This window comes from Lepidochelys kempii, chromosome 21, assembly GCF_965140265.1.
Source record: "Lepidochelys kempii isolate rLepKem1 chromosome 21, rLepKem1.hap2, whole genome shotgun sequence".
In the NCBI taxonomy this organism is placed as follows: domain Eukaryota; kingdom Metazoa; phylum Chordata; order Testudines; family Cheloniidae; genus Lepidochelys; species Lepidochelys kempii.
This window is the reverse complement of record NC_133276.1, coordinates 5227180-5242605: the sequence shown is the minus strand read 5'-3', so window position 1 is coordinate 5242605 and position 15426 is coordinate 5227180. Positions and strand designations below refer to the sequence as shown.

Sequence of the window (15426 nt, the reverse complement as noted above, 5' to 3'; positions counted from 1 at the left end):
AGGTGAATGCACATGGTGACTGAATGCACCCTGTATTCACACCCCACATGCTATTGTAATAATCTGCACAACAGATGCCTTGTAAGGTATCATTTGAGAACTAATTCTCAATAATAATTCACTGGTCAATATCACAGTAAAATGTGTGTGGCATGATATGTAAGGTTATGAATTTTGCTGCCTGGCTCTCTCACGGAATCTCACGGAAGGTTGCTGATCTATTAGAGAGCATACTTGTTTTAAGTCATGCAATGTTCTGTTATAAAGTTGTTTGGCTCGCCCCACTCTGCCTGCCCAGTGTTCCTGCTGGGAAGCTGGGTCAGGGTGCGGGGACTTGCCCCATTCCTTCAGCCTCTGCGCCCCAACCCCGCTTCCCTGCAGGAGGGCCAGGCAGGCGGAGCGGGACAAGCCCCCTGTGCCCCGACCCCGCTACACCCCTGCCTCAACCAAGCTTCACAATATCATTGGTGAGTACAGTAGTAAATTGTTTAAAATTATTTAAAACTTAGTGTATATTTATATAATCTCCTTTATCTAGTGAAAAAAAATTCCCTGGAACCTAACCCTCCATTTTCATTCATTCTTAGGGGGAAATTGAATTCGCTTAGCATCATTTCGCTGAAAGTAGCATTTTTCAGGAACATAACTGTAACGTTAAGTGAGAAGTTACAGTAGTTACAAAATACCCCCACTTTCTGTCACAGATGAAACCTTCACGTGCAGGTTCCACAGTCAAAGCTGGCAAAAGGAAGGGGATGAAGAAAGGTCGTGTGCTTAAAGCACAGGACTAAGAGTCAGCAGCTATGTGGGTTCTGTTTTCAGCTCTGTTTTTGTCTCTCCCACAGATTCTCTGTTCTGCCTCGGGTAAGTGACATAGGCCAGAATGCACAAAAGGAGTTAGGTGCCCAAGGCCCCATTGTACCTGCCTAAGTCCTGGTTTCAGCATCTCTGTGACGCCCAAAACGTTCCGCCTAACCCTCGGAAGGAGAAGCTGGCGGTGCCAGTGCCCCCCTTCTAACTTTCAGCTCCGTGGTCCACTCTGGTACGTACTCAAACAGTCACAGAGCTAGAGAGACGCTGCAGTTGGGTGGAGCAGTCAGCTGGGTGCTGGGAGACCTTGGCTCCAATCACTTTCCTTCTTTTTCCCCCACAGTGCAGCAGCTTCACTTGGATAGACCGAGGGAGCCCCCATCAGACTATCTCATATTCAGTGGTTACAGCACTCTGCTGAGAGACGTAGGAGACCTATGTTCAAATCCTTCCTCCCCCTGTGCCTGATGTGGGAATTGAACCTGGGTCTCCCCACATCCCAGGAGAGTGTGCTCACTATGGGGCTAAATGTTACCAGGTGGGTACAGCTAATGCCACCTCCAGCCGTTTTATACAGAGTGCGGCAGGCACCTAACTCATTCTGGTAAGAAACATAAGTTGCCTGACTCCAGAGGAGCAGTTCCCAAAGCTAGCTGCCTATCTCTGGTGGGGGCTGAAGGGCCATTTCTCCTCAGCATCTCCCATTGGCCAGCGTAGGTGGCTCCCTGCTTCTCGCACTGGCTTTGGTGGATCACAATCTAAGGCGCCTATCTCCCTCTATTCCTTTGATAGATCCTCAGGTGCCTAACTCGGGCTTTGTGAATCACAGCGATTTTCAAGGGGCCCGAAAGTTTCCAGGTGCTCAGCATCACAATGCCTAACTCCTTTTGTGCAGCCAGATCATACCCTTTCTGGGTCTCCAGTTCCTCATCTCTCAAATAGGGATAAAACCTTTGTCTCTTTCTCCGGAGCCTGTGAGGATAAATCCATTTCTGCAGGTGGAGTACGCATTATACTGTTGCCTGTATCGATTCTGTAAGTGAGGGAATAGCTACAGGGTCAGCCCTGTAGATATGTAGAATACCTCCTTTCTGACATACATGCAGACACAAAGGGAAACTGATAATTATGCAAATGTTAGTGAATATACTGTATTTCATTATCTCAAATTGTTCACAGCAAAAGTGGAATCCCTTCAGAGAATAGGTGAACTGATGGATGAATGTGAATTTCTTTAAATGTAAATGTGTCTGTTTCCAAAAGTGTCTCTGGTCACTTAGTTAAAAACAGGCTTTCACAGGGGAAATAATGTATTTCTTCTGTCTCCTCTGTGACTTGGCCACTGGTGCTATATACAGCCAGCCCTGTTAATAGGAAATATGAAAGGAACAGGTGTGTAGTAGAGGGAATATGAAGGACTTCAACATGCCCAACCCACTGCAGATTAGAAAGAGAGCATACCTCAGCACATTAATCTGCATTCCACTGAAGTCACCTGTTTGGTTTTCTTCCTGCATCGAGAAGGACATTTACAGCCTGCAAGCAAAGTCCTCACTGCAACTAATTTTCCTCTTACCTGAAAAACACATGATTTATCAGTGCGTTGGTAAAGGGCTCAGTTACCTTTGAACCAGTTACTATTTTCTGGCTTATACATTGCAATTATTTAATCTTCGCAGTAAGTCTGTAATAGCGACAGCAGTACCCCCTGTCCAGTGAAAATCTAACTTTTGGGTCATTGTAGGGCAGCACTTTCTGTTAACGCTAAGGTATGGGGTGTAGGCTAGCTCCAGTGCTCTTCACACACATTTTACAGCTGGATTTGGTTTAAATGGTCTCCTACCAACTTCACACTACTTCGCCCCTTGCAGGATCAGATGGTACAAAACCCCCTTTCCCTACAAGGTGAGGCACCGGCGTCCGCGCGGGACGAGCCAGGCCGCGCCTCACCCGCCCGCCCGCTCATCGCTGCAGGGAAACCCACAGGAGCGCGGCCGCGCCGCCGCCGCCCCCGCCAGGGACCCGGAGCGAGCTGGAAGCGGGGCCTGCCCGCCAAGGGCCCCGGCCGGGCCCCGCGTGCCCGTGAGCGGCGGGGGCGGCGGCGCCCGCGCGCCCCGCCCGGCCCCGCCCCCCGGTGGGTCGCCTGGCGGCCGGCGCCGGCGGCTGTGTCAGAGCCTGCGGTTGCGGCGCTGAGGCAGCATCGTCGTGAGTCCGCTCCGCCGCCGCCTTCGCCCCGCGACTCTTCCCGCCGCCGCCGCCGCCGCCATGGTCTCGGGCCCGCGCTGCCCGCCGGGCCTCTGGGGGCTCCTGGCGCTGCTGCTGCCGCTGCCCGGGGCTCGCGGTGAGTGTGGGCGGGGGGGCCCCGGCGGCCCCTGCCCGGGCACAGAGTCCTCCCGGTCTCTCCCCCCCTCCATCGGTGCACGGCGCCCCCGGGCCTCCCCGTCCGGCCCCTCAGCCCGGGCTGCGTCGAGCTCGGCCCGCGGGGGGAGGAGGGGGCGAGGGGGCCCGAGCCGCGCGGCAGCGACCCCAGCCCGGCCCCTGGGGCGAGCCCCGCACCTCTGCGAGCCTCGAGCCCCCGCGAGCGCTTCTGCCTGGGGGCTAAACTCTGTCCCGCTGGTGGGAGTGTTAAGGCCCGGGGGCGGCGGCTGGGGGTGTCTCCTGTCGGTGGTTGGAGGCGGGTGGGGGGAGAAAAAGCCCCTTCGAAGAGCGGGTAAAGGTGCTGTAGCTGGCCAGCTTCAGTAAAACGAAGTGTGGGCATAAGACTCCTAAAGACTGTCAAATGAGCAAGTTCCCCTGTTATAGCCTTAGCTTTGTGACTGTACAGACAGAGATATAGAAACTTTGTTAAAGCTAATGTTAAAATGATGTAATACACAGGGTAAGACAAGTGTGTCTGTATATCTGGGTATAATGCTTAAATTATCCAAAAGTACAAAATTTGGTTTGAAAGTCATAAGGTACATATAGTAGATAATCTGCAGTATCCCAAATTAAGGTTCAGGTATTCACATCCAGTTATTTGGGTACATCACTCCTAAAAGGTTATAGGAAGAGGAGCTTGTGGAAAGCAAATATAGTAATGAGTGAAGATTGTCCCTCAGTCATTGAGAATTTAGGGTCAGTTGCCACTTAGAAAATACAATACAGTACATCAGGAAGTTTTTCAGTTACTTTCCCCACTTTGCTTCTCATTAGCACTTGTCCTCATGATTATCATACAGTTTCCATGCATCACATGAGAAATATGAAAGTTACCTGTCTCAGAGATGGCTTTCCACCAGCTGTTCTCACTTGTTCTAATGCCAGACATGTTTCGTGTATTCTTCTGTAGATTGCTATCCTTTGCCTTCTCCTTTGCCTTCTACGTCACCTTCTTTCATGTCACTCTGTACGGTTGCAACCCTTTCTCTAAAACCTGTGGGTGGAGCAATGTCTTGTTTTGCACAATATACTTACCCTACGTTACTGCACATATTCAGGGTGATGTATACATGGTAAATTTTAATGTACTGCAGTTCTGTATGAAGCCCATTCAGTAAACTAGCTTCAAGGCTCTAATGAAAACAAGTACCTCCAAATTGTCCCCAATAAAATCATTTGTGGCTTCTCTAAAACTAATAATCTGTTACAACAGACTACTGAATATTTTTCATAGTTAACTTTTTCCCTTCCTTGCCTGTCTCCCTTGCTAGGCACTTGTGATTCTCCTCCACGGTTGCATTTTGCTGAGCTGCCTGGGGTCGTGAAGAATTCCTATCCTGTTGGGACCAAACTGAAATACTCCTGTCGCCCAGGATACATTTTGAGCTCTGGAAAGTCTCCTTTTGTTACATGTCTTGAAAATTCAAAATGGTCAGTAGAAGCTGAGTTTTGTGAAGGTGAGTATCTTTGTTGCTTTTCCATTTCAATTGATGTGCAAGCCATCTAGACACAGTTAGGAATCTCTCTTCTGTTGGATATCTCTCTTCTATTGGCATATGAAAAGAAGGCAACTGCCATCTTTTCCTGTGCTGTGTATTTATACCTCTCTACTGTATTTTCCACTCCATGCAGCTGATACAGTCAGTTTTAGCCCACGAAGGTTTATGCCCAAGTTAATTTGTTGGTCTCTAAGGTGCCACAAGGACTTCGAGTTGTTTTTGCTGATACAGATTAACACAGCTACTGCTCTGAAACCTGCTACAAATAAGTAAAACACTTTTTGGTGTGCTAAGTGTCTGTCCTTTTTGAAACATTGTAGTTGCGGTATCCCTGATAACGAAATATCCTGAATTCACTGTACTAAAAGTAAACCCAGTATTGAATAATGTCTCATAGAATATCAGAGTTGGAAGGGACCTGTGTTACAAACTTGGTCAAAATAGTAATTCATAACAAAACTTAGAGAATACTCCTCTTGGCTTCATTGCTAAGAGTACGATAAGATTTTTGCAAGTTTTCTCATCTCAAGACTATAGATGCTATATTCCATGTAACTAGTAAGGATATCTACAGTTGGATGCTAATGAAACTTAACTCTGCCTTCTTGTGCATATGTTTTAAATTATGACTGTATTTGTTGTATTGAATACTGATGAGACTTCCTTGATTAGCCTCAGACTCACCTACTCTGGCCTGCTGGCTTGAGAAAATACTTTAAATATAGGCCCTGATTCAGCAAAACACTTAGTGCATTCTTAAGTCCCACTGACTTCAGCGGGCCTTGTTTTACTGAATCGATCAGGCCTTAGTAAAGAGGTCACAATTTTTACATACCTTGTCTGCATTGAGAGATCTTTCCCAGTGCAGTCATAAAAAGTGCCAACGTTATCTTTGCATGGATACAGTATATCTACATTGAACTCCCTATAGATATGGTGACTTTTTGATACAGTTCATTCTTCGTGGGAATAAGTCTACTGCAGGAGAAAGCATCACAAATATCTCTTGTAGGGGCAAAGAAAAGCTCTTCCACTGAGCTTGACTGAGGAACATGCAATTTTTAGCTGTCTAAAATCAAGATTCACATATCAAGAAAACGACTAACAAATATTTACAAAACGCAAAACAAACCTGTGGAACGTGCTGCCTCTGGTAATTTGTTCTGATGGTTAGTCACCCTCATATTAAACACTTCCACCTTATTTCCATTTTGAATTTGTCTGGCTCGCCTTTTTCCAGTCATCCGGGACCTCCCCTGATTGCCATGAGTTTTCAAAGATAATGGCCAGTGGCTCTGCAATCACATCTATTAATACATCAAGGATTGTATTAGCCCTTTTTTCCATAGGATTGCAGTGGGAGCGTATGTTCAGTTGATTGTCTGCTGTGATCTCAATCCTTTTCAGACTTGCTCCTTCCCAGAATATAGTTTACCCGTTCTCTCGGAACAGCTTGCATTTCTTGTGCCTGGATGTATAATTTTGCGTTATACGGTACTAGAATGAATTTTGTTTGACCGGACATAGGGAGTCCAGATTGCTTTGTAGGACTCCCCCAGTCTGTGTCACCTGCAGATTGTATCAGGAGTGATTTTTGTTACCTTCCAGACAAATGATTTAAAATGTTGAATAGCATCAGGTCTAGGACCGATCCCTGCAGAATCCTACTAGAAATAGGTTTGTTTGATAATGATTCCCACTGATGTGACTGCTCCTGGAGATGTCAGTTAGTCAGTTCTTGTCTGCAGTGGTGTTGCAGCGGTGTCAATCCCAGGATATTAGCGAGACAAAGTGGGTGAGATAATATCATTTATTGGACCAACTTCTGTTGGTGAGAGAGACGAGCTTTCGAGCTTACATACCATTCTTCTTGGTGTCAGAAATGTATTCCAAACCTGAAGACTAGCTCTGTGTAGGGTCGAAAGCTTCTCACCCACAGAAGTTGGTTCAATAAAAGATATTGCCTCACCCACTTAGCCAATTCTTAGTCCATTTAAGTTGTGCTCTATTGATACAGAAGTGTTAATTTTCTATTTAGAATGTTGTGTGGTACTAAGTCAAACAGCTTACAAAAGTCTAGGCATATTACATCAGTTACGTTTATCAAACATCTTTGTAACTTCAAAGAACGACAGAGGTTTATCAGAGAAACCTGATTTTCCATAAAACCATATTGGTTGGTATGAATTATATTCCTGTTCTTAATTCCTTATGAATTGGGAAAATTTTCCCTCCACTGCACAAGTGGTCAGAACAGATTTGCCCTTGGAATTGATGAATCCCACAATACCTTTAAATTACTATGCCTGTGAGTGAGATCATGTTAACTAGTCTACAGTTACTGAGGTCATGCTGGTTGCCCTTTTTGAATACTGGCACAAGATCAGCACTCTTCCATTCTTCCTGAATTTCCAGTTACTCTAACTTCTTATAAATCTTAATCAGTGGGTTAGAGATCTCCTTGGCCAACTTTTCAGGACACTTGGGTGCAAGTTATCCCAAGATTTTGATTTAACAATGTTTATCCCTAGCAGATGTAGTTTAACTTCCTCCTTAATTACGAATAGACATGGAAGTACTTCATCAAACTCTTGTGATGAGACTATGTTGTCGTGCTTCTTTCCAAATACAAAAGGGAAATATTTCCTGAACACTCCTGCCTTTCTTGTATCCTAATTGTTTTACCCATCTCCATTTAGTAACAAGTTTTTACCTTTACTACGCGTGGTATACTCGGTGTATCATCCAGACTAATGAGAATCTGTCACCGCTGTCCTTTAACCTGGGGGTGCCCTTTACAAAGCTTTGGTGCTGTAGCCTCCAGTCTGGACTGCTCACAAACAGCCTCCGGTGTGCAAGTCACTCCCAGCTAGGTCTCGGCCAGCCACACCTTTGTTCTTGCAGTATAAGCAAAGCTGGTGAGGTGACCCCAACAAATTCCTAGTATTTCCCCGCCCTGCCCCCCCTTTCCAGAAATGTATGTCTTGTATTGCCCAGCCCTCTCCCGGACAATACAAATTCATCTCGAGTCTCTCCTTCTTTCTTGTTACCCAAATAGTTTCACAAACACTTCAATTTAAACACACTGGATTAGATCAAACAAGTTTATTAACTACAAAGATTTTAAGGGACTGCAGGTCATGAGGCATGAGTCGGAAAGGTGACAAGAGAGGTCAAGATAAAGCACAAGTGGTGCTCAAGTTAAAAAATGCTGTTAAATTCGAAATGAAGTTTTTCTTACCATATGCTCTCAGCAGTCTTGCTGACCACACTTCTTAAGTGAGGACCCCTTCTTCAGCTCAGTTGGTGCTTCCTTTGTCTCTTCTAGTGCAGTGAGTGGATGGATGGAGGAGGGGGAGCCTGGGAGTTTTTGTTGCTCCTTTTTTATAGTGTCAGTCCCACCCCTGGGAAAACATTCCCAGCTGACAAAAAGTCAATCGGGAAAAGATTTTCCCTGCTGCTTTTCCTCTCTTTTTTGGAGGTTTTTTTCTTCCTGCTTGATGACTGCTTGTTGCTTAAATGCAAATTAAGCAGAGCACACATTCCTTTGAGACAGTCCTGTTTGCCAGCTTGTGCTGTAGGTTTGCAATATGAATTAACATTATACAGGGAAATCTTCTAACTTCAGAGACAATGTTACCATGCATTTTATCAGGGCAGTATTGACCAGTAAACTCTATGTTTTCAGGTTTCAGAGTAGCAGCCGTATTAGTCTATATTCACAAAAAGAAAAGGAATACTTGAGCATAAATTGGTTAGTCTCTAAGGTGCCACAAGTACTCCTTTTCTTTTTATACATTTTCAGATGATGCCTCACAAGGCATGCTCGGTACATAGATTATTACAGCAGTCTCTAGGGTGTGGACATGGGTACATTCTCTTACAGAAGGATTTCTTTTGTCCCTAACGATCTTCATAATCTTCTCCTTATTGTCTGTAACCATGCCACTTGTGAGACTCTCACTGATGTCTTTAGTGCCCCATATAAATTTTTACATTTCGTAACTTACGCCTTCTATCCTTTTTTTTTTTTTTGTTCTTCTGTGTCTTATGTTGCTTTTTATTTGTAATTGCTGCCAGTTGAGGTCAGTGGGTCTACCCACATGAATATGGTTCTGCATATGAGTTTTCGGGATCTGGGCGTTCACGTTGACAGTATGAATATTTGCGCTTATACTAAACCTGCAAGGGGATCTTAAATCTCTTGTTTCAGGATATAAGGCAACCACTATCTGTGTGGGATTAGGAAGCATCATCCCGCTTCCACTTCTCCTCACTTCCCATGGGCATGTAACAAAATTATCCATAATGTGGGTTTTAAGCTTTCCTCCTTAGCCTTTGGTGCTGCCTGCTGTCGTAGAGGACAGATACTGGACTCCAAGACGATTGGCTTTGATCTGCCATGGTATTTGCTGTGTTAGAGGGTGCAAGTTAAGATATCCCCTTTTTCCTATTAAGGTAATCTGAGGTAACACTAATATTCGTCTTGTTCTCTTCTAGGAAGACGATGTAAACCACTCGAACTCGAAAATGGCAGGGCTGATATAACGGATCTCCGGTTTGGTGCAAGAGCAAACTTCTCCTGTGATGAAGGGTGAGTGGCAAATTGCTTCTTTGGACTAATTAATAGAACCTAGACTGGTGTACAACTGCTGTTGAAGTCTGGCAAAATGAGACAAGCAAGCCTGCGTAACTTCAAGAACATAAGTGAGTGGTGTGCTATAAATCTGTATCCATGGGCTGGGGCCCTTGTTAAGAATTACACCTGCGATTTTCAAAGGAGTTGAAGGAAGATAGCCACCCAGCTATGGTTGTCATTCAGTGGGAGATGGGCATCTAACTCGCTCAGGTGCTTTTGAAGATGGCAGCCTAGAGCCCTCAGGAGATCCTCCAGCAGGGGTTGGGTTATGATATTGAGAGTCCCACCTCAGGGGTCATGTGGCACTTACTGACCCGTGCCATCTCTCCCTTGTTACAGGGGTTTCTGTGAGGGTGCTGGGAGCTAGTGGGAGAATATTGCCCATAAAATGCTGCACCAGGTAGAGGCAGACCTCTTCCTGCTCTACAATAGCAAATATTTGTCTGTCTCTCCCTTAGAGATGTCCGTATTCCCCAGGATAGCATCAAGTGCAGTTGTTGCTTTTGTCCATATGGGTTATGTTGCCAGGCCTTGGGGAATCAAAAATAGCTTGTGACTTCCTTGCGCTGAGCAGGTGTGCTTTGGATTTTTGAGGTCTCAGAGTTGAAGGCCAGAAGGGACCACCTGATCCTCCAGTCTGACCTCCTGTATATCACAAGCCACTAACACTTCCCAGAGACCCACATACTAAACTCAACCAAAATGTAGTCTAAAATACTACAGCCCACAGGAGCTCAGGTTGTCTTTGGGTGTAATTCTATTTTACAAACTAGCAGCTGCTTGGGCCCATCTGTGCGCGCGCGTGCTCTCTCACTGTTCCCTCCCTTCACAGGAGATTGATTTCTTCAAGTTCTTTCACTTCAATTTAATCGAATGCTAAGTGTGTTCTGTAGTGACGACCAAGTGTAAGCTTTGTCAGTATGTTGCAACTTTGTGTGCTGGGTTTAGCTGGACTTTCAGCTCAATGGACTTGGAAATGCAGTGCTTTTGGCTAAGCCCTCAAGGGTTAACACATTGTTATTAATGTAGCCTCACACTCTACAAGGCAGTACAAATGGAGGGACGAGACACAGCATGGCAGAGAGAGACAATCTCTCTTTCACGCACGCACGTGAGAGAGAGACACATGTGAATTGCCCCTTTAAGTTCGCTGACCCCAGTTTAAGTACATTGCCTTTTTAAGTAGATCAGCAAGTTGACAGCATTTGATGGCAGCAAGCTCCCCCTGTCCTGAGCCCTGTCATGTTCTCCCCCACCTCTCTGAGGAGAAGGGGTACAGCGGGAGGAGGACACCCTGACATTAGCACCCTTCTTCCCCCTCCACCCCCGCACAGCAAGCAGGAGGCTCCCGGGAGCAACTTCAAGGCAGAGGACAGGAGCAGCACAGGGCAGTGGGGGGAGGGACAGCTGAACTGCCCAACAATTGATAGCGTGCTGGGCGGCTGCCACACAGGGAACTTAGGGGAGCTGATGGGGCGAGGCGGGTGCCGGTCCACCCTGGTTCGAAGCCCCCACCAGCTAGCTCCAACGGGCTGCTCTTTCTGCAAGCAGTGGACAAAGCAGGCGGCTGGCAAACAACCTTCTAAGGGAGCGTTGCGCAACTTTAAACAAGCATGTTCCCTAATTGATCAGCAACGAAACAATGTTAACTGGGACGATGTTAAGTGAGGCGTTACTGTAGCTGTACCGATGTAGATGTGTACTGTAGACCTGGCCTTCGTGTTCCTTGGCCCTGTGGTGTTAGATGTATCCCTTTTTCAATGGTTTGTCTCCACCTACTGGCAGAAAGAAACCCTGCTCCATCTTTCTGGACGGGGCACGAGTTCTTTGCTTCTATGAGTCACAAACTTGAACCTTTTTTCTTTAGGTACAGATTAATTGGACCGACTTTTGCCCAGTGCGTGATTGTGGGAAATGGAGTTGATTGGAATACGGAGGTTCCACTTTGCCAAGGTAAAGCAATTTAATGGTTTTAAGAACAGTTCACGTCTGGAGATGATGCAGCATAGCTGGCGCTTCAGAGGAGTCTCTGTTCTTCCTTTGGCATTTAATCCAAATGACAGTTTTGTTGTGGGGAGGAATGAAATCGTACTGTGCTTCGCCATGGTGTTTAGATGACTCCTACAGAAACTTTTTTTTTTTTTTTGGTACCTTTTAGATTATTCACCTGGCTCTGTTTAATATGCACAATCCAACAGGCCTCATGTCTCCTCTTCACTATTGTATCTGTGTAATCCTCCTGGTCACTAAGTAAAAGGCATGATAATGACTTCAAGAAGTTTTGATGCTTCCCAAATGTGACTATCCACTTAAAATCTGAGGCTCTTTTGGAGTGAATCACAATTAATTTGCCTCTACCTTAATTTGATCTCTTGAATGCTTTCTGGGCTTGGTCTATCAATGATGCTGCTGATGTCCAGTCTAGAATCAGCTGCTGCTAAAAGAACTGTTCTAGCTTAGTTTTCTTCTGGTGGAACAATACTACATCTCGAGATGCCGGGCAAGAGGTTCTGGCTCCTTGAGGCTAATGTTGGGAAGGAGCGCGCTCTGCTAAGGTCATCTTCCAGAGTTGGTGTTTTATGGAGCATCCTCCTTGAGCAATGGACGTACTGGGTTGGGTCAAGCCTAAAAGCAGACAAACCTTCAGAATCTGAAAGGGGTATTGCTTCAAATGTTAAAACGGAATGTTAAGTACGCTTCCAAATGGCTAAATAGCTTTTTGGGGGGATCTGAGACAACTTTCTTAGTGAAAACTCTCTTTGGTTCACCTTCAGTGGAAACTTTAATTTTCATGTTGACATTCTTTGCTTCAGCAATACCTTGTCCTCCACCTCCTGGTATCACCCAGGGATCCCATAATGGTCAGAGTGGAGAAGAGTTTTCCTTTGGCTCAGCAGTAACTTACAAATGTGACCCGGGCTTGTCTCTTATTGGAGAGGCCTCCATTCATTGTACAACGAAAGATCATTTCAATGGAGAGTGGAGTGGGCCTGCCCCTGAATGCAAAGGTTAGTAGCATCTGTTTTTTATCCCCTTCTTATTCTACGATCACCTTCCAAGAAAAACTCTATTTTGATTGCTGAGGAAATTCAGTTAGTGCTTTGTCCCCCTAAATACGTATCATGAAAACTAGTTACTGTTGGAAAACTAAAGAATGACTGACACTTCATGAATCATTCCTGGAAAGAATTTTTGCCTCTAATACATCCTGTGGTTTTTTGTCTCCCCTCAGTGTTCCAAGCTTGAAGTTAATTCTCAGGTCACAAACAGTTGATAAACTCTTAAACTAAGGTTTTGCTTTTATGCCAGTATCCTTCAACTCAAGTGCTAAAGGGAAGTGGACGGAAAGAGAGAGGCTTACAAGCAGGATTGCTTGGCAAGCCTCTTTTTCAGAACTCTCCGGGAGGGCTCCTTGGCAGTGAAGGCTCAGGCTTCTGTGAGTTCATATCACAGCCATAAAGTTCTTCGGAGGGAGAAATAAAGGTCATTGTACAATCCTCATTTTAGTGACGGCAGTGCTCCTGCACACTGTTGCATTTAGCTAACAATGCATTTATGTACTTGGTATTCAAGCAAGTGCAACAACTTGGTTTTATTCTTTCTGAGTTACCCAGCCTAACAGCTGGGATTGAGGCTTTTTCAGAGGCATTAGGGTAGGTTGGTCATCTTGCTACTTAATAATAACTCCTCCAAAAGCAGGGAAGTTCAGTTCCAGAATGTCATTGTATGTACATCTCTTCTAGTGTGACCCAAATTCCGGATGGCGTCGTACAGCGATGATGTTTAACTCATGCAGTTTAGTGGAGGGTGGGGGAAGGGGCGGGATAGCCATACAGTTGGGTGCTGTCGTGTTTGTAGACTAACATCTTTTTAAAGGAAAAGATCCAGAGTTGTCTAACTTTATTTTGAAATACATTTTGGTACCTGCTGTGGTCAAGTATCAGGGCGTTTTCGTCTTTCCTCTAATTCTCCCACACGCCCCCATCTCCCCACACACACTAAATGCTTCCTGTGCCAAACGTTCTTATGCTGGTACTTTTAATTTTCAGTGGTCAAGTGTCCTGAGCCAGAAGTTAAAAATGGAAGAAAGCAATCTGGGTTTGGACCTGACTATTCATATGGAAACGCCGTAATATTTGCATGTGATTCTGGCTACACTCTGCATGGTAGCAGTTCAGTTAGATGTGAAGCTAACAATTCTTGGGTTCCATCTTTGCCAACTTGTCTACGTAAGTATAAGCAGTTGTGTTGAACCTTTTATATGCTGATGTTTAGCAACGTTAAAATGATGTAAAGTTTGAGTGTCTGTGTCCCCTTTTTGTCATCGGCATAACACATACTACACCTACAGCTCCCCTCCAGGAGGAACAAAAGATACTTCTGGTGAGTTGGAAGAACTTTTGGCTATTTAAAGCTTCCAGTTTTTTAGCATGTAGTTTCTACAAGACTGAAAATGGCAGTGTGAAATTCACGAAGTACATTTCATCTCTAAGTTCTGGAGCAGCCTGCGTGTTGGCATGTGGCTGGGTGGCTGATGTGGAACCACACTTCTGCTAGCCTTCAGCCCCTGGGAGTGCTTTTGCCCGGGAGAAGGCTCATTGGAATGGCTTCTGCCTTGGAGGCTAAACTCTGTCCCGTATCGTGAGATAGCGTTAATACCCAGTGCCTGCTGCTGTAGGATGAGGAATGTCTCCTGTCGTAGTTGGAGGTAGGCTAGGGAAAAGAAAAAGCCACTTTGAACAGGAGGTAAAGGTGCAGCTTCTTTGCTTTACCAGTTTCTGTAAAACAAAGTTTGGGGTATAAGACTCCTAAAGATTATAAAATGAGCCAGATCCCCTGTTACAGCCTTAGGTTTGTGACTGTACAGAAATAGATTAAATTTTTTTTATTAAAGCTAACGTTAAGAGTGTCTGTACATCTGGGTATAATGCTTAAATTAGCCAAAAGTACAAAATTTGTACCTTAGGACTTTGAAACCATATAGTACATAATCGACAGTATCCGAGATTACGGTTGTTAAATTCAGTGATACAGTTAAGGTATTAGCATCCAATTATGCAGGTACATAACTCATAAAAAGTTACACTAAGAGTATCTTATGGAAAGCAAATATAGCAATGAGTTAATATTGTCCCTTGGTAATTGAGAATTTAGGATCGGTTGGCTGTTAGAAAATACAATACAGTATGTCGGGAAGTATTTCAGTTACTTTCCCCACTTTGCTTCTCATTAGCACTTGTCCTCATGCCTGTCATGCAGTTTCCATGCATCACATGAGAAATATGAAAGTTACCTGTCTCAGAAATAATGCCAGACATGTTTCGTGTACTCTTCTATAGATTGCTCCCTTGGTGGTCTTTGCCTGTATGTCACCTTCTTTCATGTCAGTCTGTGTGGTAGCAACCCTCTCTCTGAGCCTGTGCTGCGTTAGATCATAAAACCTGTGAGGTGGAGCAATGTCTTGTTTTGCACAATGTACTTACCCTACGTTACCATACACGCTCAGGGTGATGTATACATGGTAAATTTTAATGTACTGCAGTTCTGTATGAAGCCCATTCAGTAAACTAGCTTCAAGGCTCTAATGAAAACAAGTACCTCCAAATTGTCCCCAATAAAATCATTTGTGGCTTCTCTAAAACTAATATTCTGTTACAACAGACTACTGAATATTTTTCATAGTTAACTTTGTCCCTTCCTTGCCTGTCTCTCTTGCTAGGCACTTGTGATTCTCCTCCACGGTTGCATTTTGCTGAGCTGCCTGGGGGAGTGAACAATTCCTATCCTGTTGGGACCAAACTGCAATACTCCTGTCGCCCAGGATACATTTTGAGCTCTGGAAAGTCTCCTTTTGTTACATGTCTTGAAAATTCAAAATGGTCAGTAGACCCTGAGTTTTGTGAAGGTGAGTACCTTTGTTGCTTTTCCATTTCAATTGATGTGCAAGCCATCTTTTATTGGGTAAGTGGTTCACAGTTCAACACTGGTATCCATAAACACTTTCTCAATACATTTTGGACAGTTCTTTGTTATATTAGTGGTTGACTTAAAAAAAAA

The 15426-nt window shown here is 44.9% G+C and overlaps 1 protein-coding gene across 2 annotated transcripts in view; it reads left to right on the top strand.

The window, feature by feature from the left end:
- Nucleotides 1–2959: 2959 nt before the first annotated feature.
- Nucleotides 2960–15426, top strand: part of LOC140901502 (complement receptor type 2-like) — a 44581-nt gene continuing 32114 nt past the window's right edge. The window contains exons 1-7 of one of the 2 annotated variants that reach the window (XM_073320436.1): nucleotides 2960–3151; nucleotides 4503–4688; nucleotides 9231–9324; nucleotides 11237–11322; nucleotides 12183–12377; nucleotides 13419–13598; nucleotides 15089–15274. In XM_073320436.1, the coding sequence (XP_073176537.1) occupies nucleotides 3076–3151; nucleotides 4503–4688; nucleotides 9231–9324; nucleotides 11237–11322; nucleotides 12183–12377; nucleotides 13419–13598; nucleotides 15089–15274 (1003 nt within the window). In that variant the 5' untranslated portion in view covers nucleotides 2960–3075. The remainder of the gene's footprint in view (nucleotides 3152–4502; nucleotides 4689–9230; nucleotides 9325–11236; nucleotides 11323–12182; nucleotides 12378–13418; nucleotides 13599–15088; nucleotides 15275–15426) is intronic. The other variant, XM_073320435.1, reaches the window with a different exon arrangement.